Consider the following 13,981-nt stretch of genomic DNA (forward strand, 5'->3'; position numbering starts at 1 on the left):
CACATATGTCTCTACAGTCCTGACTCTGGAGAACCTCAGTGAAGCTTCAGGCTAGTTTCAGAGTTCCTTCCCTGGGGTCCCTTTCTATATAAAAACAACTTAAAATGATCAAGTGAATGAAACAAGCTCCAACTGTACTTTCTCTGCAGAAGTACAGGCCAGAGCTACAAGTGACCTTAAATGCCATCTGACCCAGTGTCCACAAGGAGACGGGGGATCCAGAGAAGGAGGAAACTTGGGATTAATACAGGCCTGGGTTCAAATCCCACTCCCATCACTTTTTATGCTGTGGGATTTTAGGCAAGTTAGTTCACATCTTCTGAGCCTCAGTTCCCTCATCTATAAAATGGAAACAGTGGAACCTCCCCAAAGGGTAATTATGAGAGAACAGGCATTTATAAATTGACAGGTATAGTTCCTGATATTACATCACGATCAACCCCGCCATCTCGACAATCATTATTAGCATCCTTAGCGTCATCATTTCCCAAAGTCACATAAATTAGAATTCAGGGTGAAGGCTAGGATCCAGGTCTCCAGATTCTGAAATCAGACCACCTCGTGGTAAAAATAATTATTTATCACCCCTTTTATTTCACCAAGTGAGCTAGTTTTCAGTACAATTAATTTAAACCAATATTGCATGCCAATTTATTCATCAGGATTTATACATGGACTAGTTTCTAACTATGCATGAGCTTTTATTCCCAATCTTTAATTTCAAAAATTTCAAACATAGGAAAAACTAAATATGAGATTTATTTGGAAGGGCAAGAGGCCCTGAATAGCCAGACATATTGAAAAGGAAAAAAGAAATTGGAGGAATCATACTACCTGACTTTAAAACATACTACAAAGCTACAGTGGTCAAAACTGCATGATATTAAATAGACAACCCAATTAAGAAATGGGCAAAGGACTTAGATGTTTCTCCAAGGAGTAAATAGCAGTGGCTACAAAGCACATGAAAAGATGCTCAACATCACTAGCTATTATGGAAATGCAAATGAAAACTACAATGAGATACAATTTCACACCTACTAGACTAGTCACTATTTAAAAAAAAAAATAGAAAATTATAAATCTTGGAGAGGATGTGGAAAAATAAGAACACTCATTCATCGTTCATGGAACTGTAAAATCGTACAGCCACTATGAAAGAGAGGAAATTCCTCAGAAAGCTAAGTATAAAATTACCATATGATCTAGCAATCCCACTACTAGAGATACATCCAGGAGAACTGAAAGAATGATGCAGCCATAGTGGAGAACAGTTTGGTGGTTCCTCAAAAAACTAACTATAGGTCTATCATATGATCCAGCAATTCTACTGCCGCGTATATACCCAGAAGAATTGAAAGCAAGGACACAAACAGATATATGCACACCAATGTTCATAGTGACATTATTCATTATTGCCAAAAGTTGGAAACAAATGCCCATCAACTGATGAATGGATAAACAAAATGTGGTATATACATATAATGGAATATTAATCAGCTCTAAGAAGGAATACAGTACTAACATACAGGATAACATGGATGCACCTTGAGGACCTTATGTTGAGTGAGGCAAGCCAGGTATTGAAGGACAAATATTACATGACCTCACTGACATAAATTAAGTAAACTGAGCAAACTCACAGAGCTAGAGTCTGGAAGATAGTTTACAGGAAATAGAAAGGGAGAAGAAGGTTGTGAGCCAACACCCATATGGGCAAAATCTATGACAAGGTAGAATGTATAGCTGTGCAGTGAAGGGACATGACGGGTATAGTGATAATATTAGGTTGGGTGCTGCAGGTTTGACAGACGGGGATGGTGGGGAGGTTGAGTTGGATGGTCCATGGAACTGGGGGGAGGATTGGGAAAGGAACAGGTGAACACTAGGGATTGGTGGGTATGTGGTTGAAATTACAATCTTGGGAATGCTCATTTGGCAATATGACAAGGAAGGATAACTGGTTTAGGGTGTTGGATATGGGGGCATTCGGGTCAGGGTGCACCTGGGACAGGCTTCTAGGGAGCATGTGAGTGATTTTGGCATAGTGTATTGCATCAGTGGGTAGAGACCCACATAATGAGCAGGAAGGTGTCAGACTCCCATCCTAGGGAGGCCCACTATGTTCTCTCAAACAGAGGGACAGGAGTCACTTGAGAGCATCAGAGTTGCCTAATAGGAGAGGACAGCCCTCAGTGAAGATACAAGTAACTATGAATCTGGTCTTTCAAAGAGTGAAGCCTAGTGGCCACCATGGGCCCAAAGGGGAGGGGGGGGGAGGAATAAAATAAATGGAACAGGGGGCACATTTTGGAGGTGATGTAAGTGTTCTGCATGATCTTGCAATGATGGATACAGGCCATGTTAAATTTTATCAGATTTTTTAAAGTATGTGGTCCAAAATGTAAACCGTAATGTGAACCATTGACAATGATTAATAGCTATGTTTCAATATTTGTATATCAATTATAGCAATTGTACCATCTGCACATAAAATGTTATTGATGGGGGAAAGGAGAAAAGGGGAAGGATGTTGGATATCTAGGAATCCCCTGTATTCTCTACATGACTCTACTGTGATCTAAAACTTCTTTGAAGAAAAAATGAAAGAAAATAAAAAGTAAGATACTAGGGGAATAAATGGAAGAAAATGTCACTGTACATACAGGACAGCAGTCTTACAGTGATGAAAGGCAAAATGTAAAAAAAAAAAAGATATTTTTTTCTTTAAATATTTTTTCATTATTTTTAATATCCGAATTTTTAAAAGTATTATTTTATTTTTACTTTTTATTCATTTTTTCTATATTATACTACTTGCATGTAAGACTATCATTATTTCATTTTCTTATAGTTATATGTAGCTATTTTATTGGCATCATTTTTTAAGAAGTTTTAGATCACAGAAGGGTTATCTATAGCAGGGGAGGATCATTGGTGTGGGGTGTCAGTGAGGGAGGATACATTGGAGAAAGTTCACCTGGGCTTATATATAAGGCATATAAATGTGTTCAGATGTTCATGGAGCATTGTCACAATAGGTGGAAATTCACACAATAATCAAAAGAATATCAAATTCCCATCCAGGGGAGCTATGCCACATTCTCTAATTCAACAACAAGAATGCCCCAAGTACAAAGACAATGACTGGTGAAGGAAGATGGTCTGGCCATTAAAGAGCCTTTGATATTGATTACTATGCTTATGAGACTTTGCAATTGAAATGGAAATTTAGCCTAGTGATTTAGGGCACCTAAGAGTTACCTACCGGGAGCCTCCTTGTTGCTCAAATGTGGCCTCTCTCCAAGGCGAACTCAGCATATAAAAGCAATAATTTCCCACCAGTGTTGGACATGACTCCCAGCAATGAGCCTTCCTGGCACCAAGGGATTGCTACGAAGTACCAACTATCAATGCATCTGGAGGGAAAAAAAACTAAAGAAAAAAGGATCTTGACCAAGAGAGAAAAGCTAAAGACGAATGAGTTTGTATGGCTAAGAGACTTCAAAGTGAGTCAGGAGGTCATCCCAGAGGTAGCACTTATGCACATCTCAACAGGATCTCATTGACAGCCAAAGTAGATACTACCCCAAATAGCAAAGCATCTCTGGGATATGAAGACATCCAGACACTATAGTCAGGGCAGATAGCTCAGGAATTTGACCCCTTACCAGTGGGCCCTAATCTGGTATTTATGCTCCCCAATGTGAGTGGTTTCCCTATGCATGACTCTTCTGTCCTTCTATTTGAACCTATAATTAGTACAACAGTTGGTATGTGTATGTCTAAGAGACTTAAATCTTTGGGCTATCCATGTGCCAGCTGAGCCCTGAATCTCAATGGAGTTGCAACACCTCCTCTCCAGTCCAATGAATTCACCCAAGACAACTAATGTGGAGGAGATGATGGACAAACAGCATACCAAGGAACTGAGAGTGCCTATAACTGCAAACAAGAGAGTCCCAACCATCGGATGTATGGGATCAAAGCCCCCTCAGTTAATGGTGGAGTGGGCATCAGTATCCCACAGTCCTCAGGATTGGGACACAAACTATGGACTAAAATAAACTTACTTGTATTCTACTATAGACTTATTGTGATTCTAGCAATGGAAGGAATACCATTGTTGTGGAGGCAGTGACCCATGGATGTTCTGGGGTTAGGGAGAAGGAAAAACAGGTGTAATAGGGGAACATTTTGGTGACTTGGGAATCATCCTGAATGACATTACAACAACAAATACAGGCCTTTATATATCTGGCCATAACCTACAGAGTCGAATGGGAAAATATAAACTACAATGTAAACTATAATACTTGCTTAGTGGCAATGCTCCAAAACGTGTTTACCAATTGCAGTGAATGTACCACGTTAATTAAAGGAATTGCTAATGTGGGAAAATGTGGGAGGTGTGGGGAGTGGGGCATATGGGAATCCCCTGTATGTTCTCTGTAACATTTATGTAATCGAAGTATCTTTTAAAAAATAAAAAAAGTGGAAAAAATATTTCAAACATAAAGAATAGTTGAAAGAATTATACAGTGAACACCCATGTCCCTACCACATAGATTTTAACAATGAACATTTTATATACTTGCTTTATCATTTATCCCTACTTCTTCCACCTACCCACTCATCCATTTATCTTATTTTTTCAAGTATTTCAAAATAAGGGGCAGACTTATTCATCACAGATAAATTTTTTATATAGCTCAGTACCAATTGATAATCTTTTCAAAAGACAAGATATTTGGAGCTATATGCCCTTTTGTATATTGATATCTTGATAATCCATTTAAGGGGTGTGGGAGGAGGAAGGCGTGAACCTGTTAAATAACTAATGCCTTCCTCCCCCTTGTTTCCAATACACAGTCACTCCATTCACCTTTATTCAATATTGTGTTGTTTCATTCTCTGCTGTACCCATGGCTATGGATAGAACAGTATCTGGCACATAATAGGTACTTGATAAACACTTGTTGAATAGTATTTGTTCTTTCCTTTACACCCACATTGTCACTTACCTCCAAGATGAACAATAATGAGAAATTAATTTAGAACAAAAAGCTCTTGAGTGTCCCTTTTCTTTGAGGTACTCACAGTTTAAAGGGGTAGAGAAAAAATGCCATAAAACTCCACATAAATATAAATGACCAGAGCATCTGTATTTCACCTCTTATGGGCAACTTATGAGAGGAGCAATCAGAAAATTCGAGGAATGGGCTTCCACATGGCTAATTCTCAGGATTAGAGGGGAAGATTGCCTGAAAGTTTATTTACCTGCTATAGTATGGGGCCTGGCTCAGAAAAGGCATTGCCATCTCCTGAGAGCACCAGTCAAGGCAATATAGCAGTTAAGCCCTGAGAAAGAAAGTTTCAGTAGAAGTACAGTGTGCTCAAACAACCACTGTTTCCCCTTCCCCTATAAAAGCAAACTGGCAATGACTAATGAAAAGATCAGGAACAATGATGTCAGACAGTCCTGTTTTAAAATTCTGACTCCACCACTGATGAGCCTAGGCAAGTTACTTAACCTTTCTTGGGCTGTTTTCCCATCAATCAAAAGTGGTTCATGATATCCATGTGGATTAAGTGGAATTATTTAGGTAAATCATCTGATGTTTAGCACCTTAAATAATCTGAGACATACACCTATTTATTCATCAAAAAAATATTTAGATTCCCCCATGGGATCTAAGCTCCATCTCAGGCAGAAACAGAGTAGGCACCACCATCCCCAAATCCTCAATACTGAGGAATGAATAAACATAAGGGGGAATGCAACTACGGACTGAAGTAGACATTATTATTCTAGCAATGGCTTGTATTATTGATATAAAAGCAGTGGACACCAGAGGTTCTGAGGGGAAAGAGAGGGAAAAACATGGGGCATTTTGGGGACATTGGAATTGTCCTGTATGACATTGCAATGACAGATACAGGCCATTGTACATTTTGTCAATAGTGTAAAATTGTGCAGTGCAAAGTGTAAACTATAGACCATGGTTAGTAGCAATGCTTCAATAAATTTTCATCAATGGTAACAAATGTTCTACACTAATGAAAGATGTTAAAGGGGGGGATGGGGGATATATGGAAATCCCCTATATTTTTTTGAAGGAACATTTATGTAATCTTCAGCTTATTTAATTAAAAATTAAATAAGATAAAAAACCCAAAAGATCACATAAAGTATGGTGGTTCACTAGTGTAGAAGTGACTGTGGGGCTCCCCTTTGACCCCTCATTCTTCATTGAGTTCTTTCTTGTGGTTCTGAGAGGTCCACAGTGATTCACTTCTGATATAATGTCTCTTTTCAGATCTATGAGATGATGCTGGTGAGACATGGCTACATGATTGTAGGAGACCCCATGGGAGGCAAGACCTGTGCGTATAAAGTACTGGCTGCAGCTTTGGGTGATTTACATGCAGGTAAAACTCACATCTCTGGCTTCTAGGGAAGGACAGGACTCCCCACTCATTTGGCTAGCTCCATGGAGATAATGCCAGGCTGTTAGTTTTGCCAGCCCTGGATGGTGACGTCAGAGCTAGAAATAGAACAGGGCATGCAGATGTCTGCAGGCAGAAAAGAAAAGGGCGGGGGACTTCTAACTGGGGGTTTTATGTTCGTGTTATTGAGCCTGAAGGAATTTTCTCAAATGCTGAACAATGGCTTCTCCAAAGCTTTCCCAATATGAGAGTAACACCTGTCATTGGCCTAAACACAGTCAGGTCAATTTGCAAGCAAATCATCACATGTTTTCTTTTCTTTTCCTTTTTTTTTTTTTTTCTTTCCCATCCTTTCCCTTTTCTTTGCTTTCCTTCCCTTTTCTCCTTACCTCCCTCCCCTCCTTCCTTTCTTTTTTTTTTTTTAAATAGGGTAAGTTCAACTTTTTTTTTTTTCTCTTCCCTTCCCCCCCAAGTTGTCTGCTCTCTGTCCATTCGCTCTGTGTTCTTCTGTGACCACTTCTATCCTTATCAGCAGCACTAGGAATCTGTGTTTCTTTTTGTTGCATCATCTTGTGTCAGCTCTCTGTGTGTTTAGTGCCATTCTTGGGCAGGCTGTACTTTCTTTCGCGCTGGGCAGCTCTCCTTATGGGGCACACTCCTTGCGCGTGGGGTTCCCCTACGTGGGGGACACCCCTGCGTGGCATGGCACTCTTTGCATGCATCAGCACTGCGCATGGGCCAGCTCCACACAGGTCAAGGAGGTGTGGGTTTTGAACTGCGGACCTCCCATGTGGTAGGAGGATGCCCTATCCATTGGCCAAGTTCACTTCCCTCCTTCCTTTCTTTTAATGTAGAGGGTAAGAGCTCAGACTTTTGAATCAGACCCAGACCTTGGGGAAGTGACTAAACCTACCTTAGTCTCTGCTTTCCCAGCTGTAAAATTGGATTGTTTTGAACATTAAATGAGATTTGCAGATAAATAACCTAGCACAGTACCTCCTCGATGAATATAGGCTATATTTATTGCCGAAGAAACATTTTTGGGGGTTATTTTTATAAAACGCAACCCTATAATTTTGAAAAGCATTGGCTCATTATGGATGTATTTACTTAATCACTTCAAGTACATCATCTGAATTTCTTTTTTTCTAATATTTGATGACAGTTCTTGCTGGATTTTTTTTTTAAGATATTTTTTTTTAAGATTTTATTTTATTTATTTATTTCTCTCCCCTTCCCTCCCACCCCAGTTGTCTGTTCTCTGTGTCTTTTTGCTGCGTCTTCTTTGTCCGCTTCTGTTGTCAGCAGCACGGGAATCTGCGTTTCTTTTTGTTGCATCATCTTGTTGTGTCAGCTTTCCGTGTGTGCGATGCCATTCTTGGGCAGGTTAAACTTTCTTTTGCGCTGGGCGGCTTTCCTTACGGGTGCACTCCTTGTGCGTGGGGCTCCCCTACGCAGGGGACACCCCTGCGTGGCAGGGCACTCCTTGCGTGCATCAGCGCTGTGCATGGGCCAGCTTCACATGGGTCAAGGAGGCATGGGGTTTGAACCGCAGACCTCCCATGTGGTAGACAGACGCCCTATCCACTGGGCCAAATCTGCCACCTTGCTGGATTTTTGAGGTTTTGATTTGGGGACTACCACAGGCTTAATAGTGAATTTGGGCATTCTGTATTTGGGAATAGTTTAGGAAACTAAATAAAGATTTGGGATTCAGCAGAAATGGTTCTTTATTTAGTTCGTGATTCAGGCACTCTCACTTTTCCTCACTTTGAAGGATCATGTAAAGTGTGATGTTCTTTTCTGTTACTAAGTACACATTCTGTGCCATCCATCAACTGTATTTTCTGCACTACAATAGTGTGCACTTCTCAGGAGACAAATGACATGTATTTCTTTTTTTTACTATTGTATTTTTTTAAAAAAGATACATAGATCACATAAAATGTTACATTAAAAATATAAGAGATTCTTATATGTCCCACTCCCCACACCCCCCCTTTTCCCACATCAACAACTTCTTTCATCAGTGTGGTACTTTCATGGCATTTGATGAATACATTTTAAAGCACTGCTACACAGTATGGATTACAGTTTACATTGTAGATTACACTCTCTCCCAGTCCATTCAGTGGGTTATTGCAGGATATACAATGTCCTGCATCTGTCCCTGCAATATCATTCAGGACAACTCCAAGTCCCGAAAATGCCCCATATTACACCTCTTTTTCCCTCTCCCTGCCTTCAGCAACTCCAGTGGCCACTGTCTCCACATCAATGATATAATTTCTTCCACTGCTAGAGTCACAATAATTCAATAGTAGAATACCAGTAAGTCTACTCCAGTCCATATTTTATTCCCCAATACTAAGGGCTCTGGGATGACGATGTCCACTCCACCCCTTAATTGAGAGGGGACTATGATCCCATATAGCTGATAGATGGGACTCTCCTGCTTGCAGTTTAGACCCTCTCGGTTCCTTGGTGTGGTGGTTGTCCATCCTCACCTCCCTGTCCACTGACCTGGGTAAGTCCAACGACACAGTATTTTTCATCACTTATTGAACAGTTGGGGAAGAGGTTTCAGAGCTAAACCAGATAGTGAGAGAAAAAAAGATAACTATCATTTTCCAGAATCTTTCTTTACCTTCATTTTCCCAAATCAAAGTCCAAATTCCTAGAGTGACTGTGAAGGCATCAGATACATAACGAGGACCAAATATATGACATCTCTCTCCCTTACTGCTTAAGTTGTTTTAGGCCCAGCCAGATTTCTTTAGTCCTACATCTGACTGGCACATTGGCCCTGTTTGAAAAGAGCCACAGAAGAGAATGTGGTGAGAAAGTAATGACAATATTAACCTGACGTTTTAAGACATTGCCTAACCAACTATCCCAATTGTTATAAGGACTGTCCTTGATGGCATATTCATAAAGATTGGTTGGTCTTTGAGATGGCATTATCTCTCATCTAAAGTTCTGATCTCACCCAGAGCCTTTCTAACTGGTGTTGGATCTTCTTACCCAGCCAACCAGATGGAGGAGTTTGCCGTGGAGTACAAGATCATCAACCCCAAAGCTATCACCATGGGGCAGCTATATGGGTGCTTTGACCAAGTGAGCCATGAGTGGACAGACGGTGTCCTCGCCAACACTTTCCGGGAGCAAGCAGCATCAATATCTGATGACCGCAAGTGGATTATATTTGATGGGCCAGTGGATGCTGTTTGGATTGAAAATATGAACACTGTTCTGGATGACAATAAAAAGGTAGCTACTACGTGTGATATCACTTTTACATGGTGGGGTAGGGTAGATAAACTCTTTTATTGAAGTGAGTGATTGATTAAAACTGTATGATATATACATTTATTACACTAAGAGTAAATGTCCCATAAGAGAGTAACAGTTGTCAATTCATGAATTATGCTTCTTGTTTGTGCTTGAATTGAGTTTAGAGATAATATTGTATACTGGCTAAAAGCCTTAGTGCTGGCTTCAGATTAGATCCTTCACCCTACCGTTAAGCTGTGTTGGGCATTGTGCTTAACATCTCTGAACCTCAGTTTCTTCATTTGTAAAATTGTAATAATAAAATAAGGCTATTAAGGATTAAATGAGATAGTTCATACCTAATACACCTCATATAGGAAGTGTTTTGGTTACCCATTGCTGTGTAGTAGACATCCCCAATAGTTTGTGGCTTAGAACAGCCATTTGTTTTGCTCATGATTTTGTGGGTCAGGAATTTTGGAAGGGCACAACTGAGCAATTGGTCTCTAATCCTCATGATGCCAGTGGGGACAGCTAGGACTGGAGGATCCGCACCTAACACAACCTTCTTTACTCAATGTCTGGGTTCTCATTTCTCCTTGGCCTCTCTCCCTCTCCAAATAGCATCTCATCCTCCATGCCTCTCCAACCAGTGTGGGCTTCTTACTTGGTGACCTCAGGAAAATGGCACTGCTTACGTGGAAGTTGGCTTCCAAGAGGCAAGAAATGGAAGTTTCCAAGAAATTAAGGGTTGTGCCTGTAACTGGCACTGCATCACTTACTCTGAATTGTATTAGTCAGAAGTCATAGGGGTTTCCCAGACTCAAAGGGGTGGAAGACGTGTCTCCACCTCTTTAAGGATGTGTGGCAGGCTCATTCAGGAAAAGTGCATATAGGATGGGAGATATTGCTGCAGTAGCCTTTGGAAAATACATTGTCACAGTAAATATAGTGGTTCAAGAACTTAGACTCTGGAGCAAGACTGCTGGGTTCAAATCCTGGCTCTGCCTCTTACTAGCTGTTTAACAGTCTCTATAGGACTCAGTTTCATCACCTGTACAATGGGGATAATAGTATCTTCTTCATATTGTTGTTAGGAAGATTAAATAATTAATATTTGCAAACTGCTTATAATGGTGCCTAAATATGGTAAGTGCTATAAAAAATGTTAAAGTAAAGTAAAACAAAATAAAATAAACAAAATAAAACTGATGACCACTTCAAGGAAGAATTCCGATACTGAATAAATCATTATAAAATCAACATAGGGAAGTGGATGTGGCTCAAGCAATTGGGCTCCCATCTACCATATGGGAGGTCCAAGGTTCGATTTCTGAGCCTTCTGGTGGAGGCAAGCTGGCCCATGTGGCAAGCTGGCCCACACGGAGTGCTGGTCTGTGCAGCAACCTGGCCCATGAGGAGTGCTGGGCCATGCAAGAATGCTGGCCCATGCAGCAAGCTGGCCCAAGCAGACAGCTGGCGCAGCAAGATGACACAACAAAGAGACACAGAGGAGAGATAGTAAGAGACACAACAGACCAGGGAGATAAGGTGGCGTAAGAGTTTGAGCACCTCTTTCCCACTCAGGAAGGTCCCAGGATCAGTTCCCAGTGCCGCCTAAAGAGAAGACAAGCAGACACAGAAGAACGCACAGCAAATGGACACAGAGAAGACAGTAGGGGGAGAGTGGGGTCAGGGATAAATAAATAAATCTTTTTAAAAATCAAAATTTTCATAACTGTGTTTAAATTTCTCAAGGCTAAGAGTAAGTCATGCTTAATAATGGAAGACCTAATTATATAAATTATACACATACACTAATTATAGCATATGCATAAGTTGATTATATAATGTGTAAAAATAGAAATGTTTTATAGCATGATATTGACTATATTCTATGAACTTGACTTTTTAAAAAACTTCTTGTTACAGGAACAAATATACAATTCAGAATTTCCCGTTTTAACCACTTTCAAGTGTTCAACTCAAGGTAGTAATTACATTCACAATATTGTGCCACCATCGGCAATATTCATTACCCAGACTTTTTTATCATCTCAAACAGAAACCGTATAGGGAGCTTTTTAACTGCATATTAGGGTGATCATTGAGGACACTTCAGGCCATCTTATGACTTAAACATCCCTCTTGAAGGCTTGTTGACAAATGGAAAGAGCACCACTAATTTAGCCTATGTTACAAGGCTCTCCTTTGTACTCGTGCTTCTTTCTACAACAGGGGTTCTTAACCAGGGATCCACAGCCCCCAAGAGGTCCCTGGAAAGATTTCAGAGCGTCCATGAGCTTGGACTGAAAAAAATTAACCTGTTATCTTTATTTTCTCTGACCTCTAACTGAAATCTAGCATATCCTTGACTTATGAATGTATGCAATAAATTACAGTAGTATTCATTTCATATCACATTGCAATTGTTGCATATCTCAAAAAATCTTTTACACTCATCCATACTTCGGAATTACAGTAGTTGTTAGTCCCAACACTAGTTGAGTGTCGTAAAACTATCTGCCACTACATTCTGGGAAGGGCTCCATGTAACAAAAAAAGGTTAAGAACCCCTTGTCTACAAGGATATACCTGCTGGCGGTGGACTTGGCCCAGTGGTTAGGGCATCCGTCTACCACATGGGAGGTCTGAGGTTCAAACCCCGGGCCTCCTTGACCCGTGTGGAGCTGGCCCATGCACAGTGCTGATGCGCGCAAGGAGTGCCCTGCCACGCAAGGGTGTCCCCTGCGTAGGGTAGCCCCACGCACAAGGAGTGTGCCCCGTAAAGAGAGCTGCCCAGTGCAAAAGAAAGTGCAGCCTGCCTGGAAATGGCACCACACACATGGAGAGCTGACACAACAAGATGATGCAACAAAAAGAAACACAGATTCCCATGCCGCTGACTACAACAGAAGCAGACAAAGAAGACACAGCAAATAGACACAGGGAACAGACAGACAACCGGGGAGGGGGGCAGGGGGAAGGGGAGAGAAATAAATAAATAAAAAGGATATACCTGCTAAACTCCAAGACTTCTGAAGATCTTCAGTTCCATTCCAAAAAAGTGTTTATGCAGAAATTCTGGTTACTCTAGCCTTGGACAAGCCCATGTCGAAATTATAAAAATAGTCATTTGTGGCAGCCTTGAACAGATAGAAAAGGATGAGGGTATGCAATTAAGTTCTATGTTAAATAAAAACACTGAGAAATGGACCATGAAACCTCATGCAGTCTGATAACTTTTCCATGCTTGCATCTAAGCCTGCAATTCAGTGATTGCCCTCTCTATTTTAAAATTCCAGGCCGTCCAACACAAGTGGAGCATTCTCTAACCTCCTCTTCTAGGTTATATTTTTCCATAGCCCTTTTAACCATTTTATATATTATTTTGCTTAATGTCCATATTCTGCCAGCAGAATGCAAACTTCAACAGGCCTGGGATTTTTTTCCATCTTACTTCACTGAGAACTGTGCCTGTGGCACACAGTAGGTGCACAAAAAAATATTTATTGAATGAATTCAAACCGGCTGTCTCTCTGCTGATGGAATTTTTTTTTATTTTTAAATTAATATATCAAAAGGAATGTTACATTAAAAAACATAAAGGCGGCGGACTTGGCCCAGTGGTTAGGGCGACCATCTACCACATGGGAGGTCCGCGGTTCAAACCCCGGGCCTCCTTGACCCGTGTGGAGCTGGACCATGCGCAGTGCTGATGCGCGCAAGGAGTGCCCTGCCATGCAGGGGTGTCCCCCGCATAGAGGAGCCCCACGGGCAAGGAGTGTGCCCCGTAGGGAGAGCCATCCAGCGCAAAAGAAAGTGCAGCCTGCCTAGGAATGGCACCACACACACGAAGAGCTGACACAATAAGATGATGCAACAAAAAGAAACACAGATTCCCATGCCACTGGCAACAACAGAAGCAGACAAAGAAGACGCAGCAAATAGACACAGAGAACAGACAACCAGAGTGGAGGCGGGGGGAAGGGGAGATAAATAAATAAATAAATAAATAAATCTTTTAAAAATAAATAAATAAAAATAAAAAACTTAAAAAAACAAGAAACGTAAGAGGTTCTCATATAACCCACTCCCCACTCCCCACCACATCATTTTTGTAAATTGTATTTTTTTGAATATAGATATATCACAAAAAAAATGTTACACTAAAAAATATAAGAGGTTCCTGTATTTCCCCCAACCCCCCACTCCACTCCTCCCACACCAACAACCTCTCTCATCAATGCGGCACCCT

The 13,981-nt window shown here is 40.8% G+C and overlaps 1 protein-coding gene across 3 annotated transcripts in view; it reads left to right on the forward strand.

The window, feature by feature from the left end:
* DNAH3 (dynein axonemal heavy chain 3) overlaps positions 1-13,981 on the forward strand; it is a 192,099-nt gene that overhangs the window by 90,484 nt on the left and 87,634 nt on the right. For all 3 annotated transcript variants that reach the window (XM_058286298.2, XM_071211287.1, XM_058286299.2), the window contains 2 exons: positions 6,321-6,432; positions 9,479-9,720. In XM_058286298.2, the coding sequence (XP_058142281.1) occupies positions 6,321-6,432; positions 9,479-9,720 (354 nt within the window). The remainder of the gene's footprint in view (positions 1-6,320; positions 6,433-9,478; positions 9,721-13,981) is intronic.

Source organism: Dasypus novemcinctus, chromosome 23 (assembly GCF_030445035.2).
Source record: "Dasypus novemcinctus isolate mDasNov1 chromosome 23, mDasNov1.1.hap2, whole genome shotgun sequence".
In the NCBI taxonomy this organism is placed as follows: Eukaryota; Metazoa; Chordata; class Mammalia; order Cingulata; family Dasypodidae; genus Dasypus; species Dasypus novemcinctus.